We start from the raw sequence: 2,938 nt of genomic DNA, 5'->3' as shown, positions 1-2,938 counted from the left end.
TACGACAAAATTCTTGCAGTAATGTACAGAATATTTGGAAAAAGAAAGCAAAATGCTATAAACCCTGATGCTTTTTGCAGCCAATATTACACCGAAAACCTCACATTCTACTGTAGAATACTGGAATAAATTTAACTTTATTATAATGTTGAGGTAATTTATGTTAATGACTGTAAAATAAGGGTAGGATGCTCAAAATTACAGCCAGTTAATCACCTTTTTATACACTGAATTAACTTTACATTCATAAGTCTGGAAAGAATTTCTTTTACAAATGCAGGCAATCCTGCCTTTGCTGCTTATTTACCACATATTGCATATTGTAACATTATTTTTTATATCACAAATGTTTTGATTGTACTATCATTTGTTTTGCAGAGGTTGCTACCCTCGAGGAGGACACAGCCAGGGAGCTTTCTGTTGGTGAACTGCTGGAGAGAGCAAACAGAGACCGCAGTGCGTAAAGCTTTCCCATAAAAACGTAACTGTTTTGTTTCAGTTTCCAAACCTTAGTAAGACCATAACCATGTTGTTGTGTCCGTATTGCATGACAAATAAATTTAAAAATGCTTTCACTGAATGCAAGATTTTGTTTTGCAAGCATACAAATTATAATTTAACTAAATCCAGATATATCAGAGGAGTATTTCTTACTAAAAGTTAATTATTTTGTTAAAGAGGAGACAGTCTACCTGCATTTGTATTACCTGTTTCAAATACAAAAAAGGAAACATTGTTCATATTAAACGAACAGCAGCAGTGGTGCAGAAGTGAGGATGGCACAAACATCACTTAAGTACAAGTAAATATAACTATAAATTTGGATTTATGTTTACTACTCAGTATTGAGTTTACTTGAAATGTAACTGCAATTACCTAATTTTGTGAAGTTGTTGCAAATTAAAAATGACAAGTGAATTTACCTAGTGTTAGCAACTTCAGTAAATCAAGTTAGCCTGACTTATCTTGATGATGACAAAGATGATTTTTCCAATGATGAAGTTAGAAGACTGCGTGTGCTATTTTTTTAACATGTTTAATAAAATGCAATTATGATTGACTAGAGTGCAACCAGCAGAATACAGATATATAAACTAAAACTTGGTTTACTGAAATTGCTAAAACTTAGAACGACTGATTTAATTAAACTTGTAATTTTTAAGTTGCAACAATGTTTAAAAAAAAAGAGTAAATATAACTAGATTTTAAGTAAACTCAACAGTTTGCTATTAAATAAACATAAATTAAGATTAATAGTTATATTTACTTACTTACTTACATTTTTTACGGCAATCTGTTTCCTACACTCTGTAAAGTTGATTTAACTAAATCAATGAAACCCGATTGCCTTGAAAAACTAAATATAACTATGAGTCTTACTTTGTTATTATTCATCAAATTGTTAAGTTTACTTAAAATTTAGTTATTTTTACTGAATTTTGTGAAGTTACTGAAACTTAAAATTGACAAGTTTAAGTAAATAAGTCTTTCTATGGTTTAGCAACATCAGTGAACCAAGTTTACTGTGCTATATATTGAAAACTAGTAGATCAAATTTTTATTTTCTTAAACATGTTCACAAAACAGAACTTGCAGATCTCCTAAATTCATCATTGGCAAAATCATCTTTCTTCTTTGTCATGTTGAGTCAGACTAAGTTGGTTTATTTAAGTTGCTAACACTTAAAAAGAACATGGCAATACCACTTTTTAATGTTAATCACATATCAACATAAATTAAGAGTTGTAGTTATATTTACTGTCCTTTTTCAAGGCAATCGTTTTTCAGGATTATTTTAAGTAAGGTCAACTTGTGACATTTTACAGTGTGGATTTTTGAAAGTAACATCATCTTGACAAATTTTACATAGGATTTTAGTGTCAGTTGCAGTCAGTTTGTACAACAGCTCAATTATCTGACTGCCCTGCCCTCAGACTATCAGCTGTTTCATCCAAGACAATGCCGCTCACTTATCAAATATTACAGTCAGGTAGTTGAGGTGAATTCAAATCCAAAGTCGATATTCTTTTTCTTTTAAACTGTATAGCTATGATGGATTTATTGATATGTTATAACTCAAAACTTATTAAGACCCCATCCATTTCCTTATTTATTTCACACTATATACACTTTTTTGTGCAGCCCCTGACCTGGATGAGCCCACCCTGATCGGAGGAGACATCGCTGTCAAGTCTTTGGCTGACAGAAACGCCGATCCCTGCACCTCCAGAGGCTGCCTGTGGCTCAAGTGGACCGATGGGAAGGTCTACATCCCCTACTACATCGCCAACCACTACTGTAAGCCCCGACTGTTGGATTTAGATTTTTTTCTTTTAGGAATGACAGATTTCCTTTTTAACTAACAGCTAATTTAGTTAAATTATTTTAATAAATATCTGATATTTTTTGTGCAACTAAATGAGACTGTTCTTTGTTATTATGTAGGCTTAAGTTAAATACACCCATATGTTAGAAATTTAAAAAAAAACTTTTTTTTACAAACAAATCATATGATAATTTTATAATTCATGTCACTGTGTTATAAATGAAACCATCATCAACCAACATGAAGAGACAGGAAAATGCATATTAATAATAATACTCATACTAATAATGATTTAATTAAATTAATTAATTTATTTATTTTTGGAGAAATAATGATGGCGTAATAATAAAACTAATAAAACTTGTTTCTACAAAAAATATAGAACCACAATGTATCATACAGCTCGATTACACAACTTAAAGCAGTTTTAAAAAAAAGTGATATTATTAACCTGCCTCATTTGTCCTCTCAGCCTCCCGTGAGAGGTCCATCATTGTTCGTGGACTTGAGTCTTTCTCTGCCGTCTCCTGCATCCGTTTCAGACCCTACAGGGAAGGAGATCGCGAGTGGCTGAGCATCGAGTCCAGGAACGGGTAAGAGTCTGACTGTAGG

The 2,938-nt window shown here is 32.1% G+C and overlaps 1 protein-coding gene across 1 annotated transcript; it reads left to right on the top strand.

Moving 5' to 3' along the window:
* Positions 1-347: 347 nt before the first annotated feature.
* LOC121964165 (hatching enzyme 1.2-like) lies at positions 348-2,924 on the top strand (the record flags this gene model as incomplete). Its single annotated transcript, XM_042514380.1, has 3 exons — positions 348-456; positions 2,143-2,298; positions 2,799-2,924. Coding segments are annotated over 3 exons (390 nt in total), but the record flags the coding sequence as incomplete, so codon positions are not given.
* Between the last annotated feature and the right edge of the window lie 14 nt (positions 2,925-2,938).

The sequence above is a fragment of the Plectropomus leopardus genome, unplaced genomic scaffold, assembly GCF_008729295.1.
Source record: "Plectropomus leopardus isolate mb unplaced genomic scaffold, YSFRI_Pleo_2.0 unplaced_scaffold14285, whole genome shotgun sequence".
Taxonomy (NCBI): domain Eukaryota; kingdom Metazoa; phylum Chordata; class Actinopteri; order Perciformes; family Serranidae; genus Plectropomus; species Plectropomus leopardus.
Note: the sequence above shows the minus strand (reverse complement) of the source record. Positions and strands in the feature narration are given on the sequence as shown.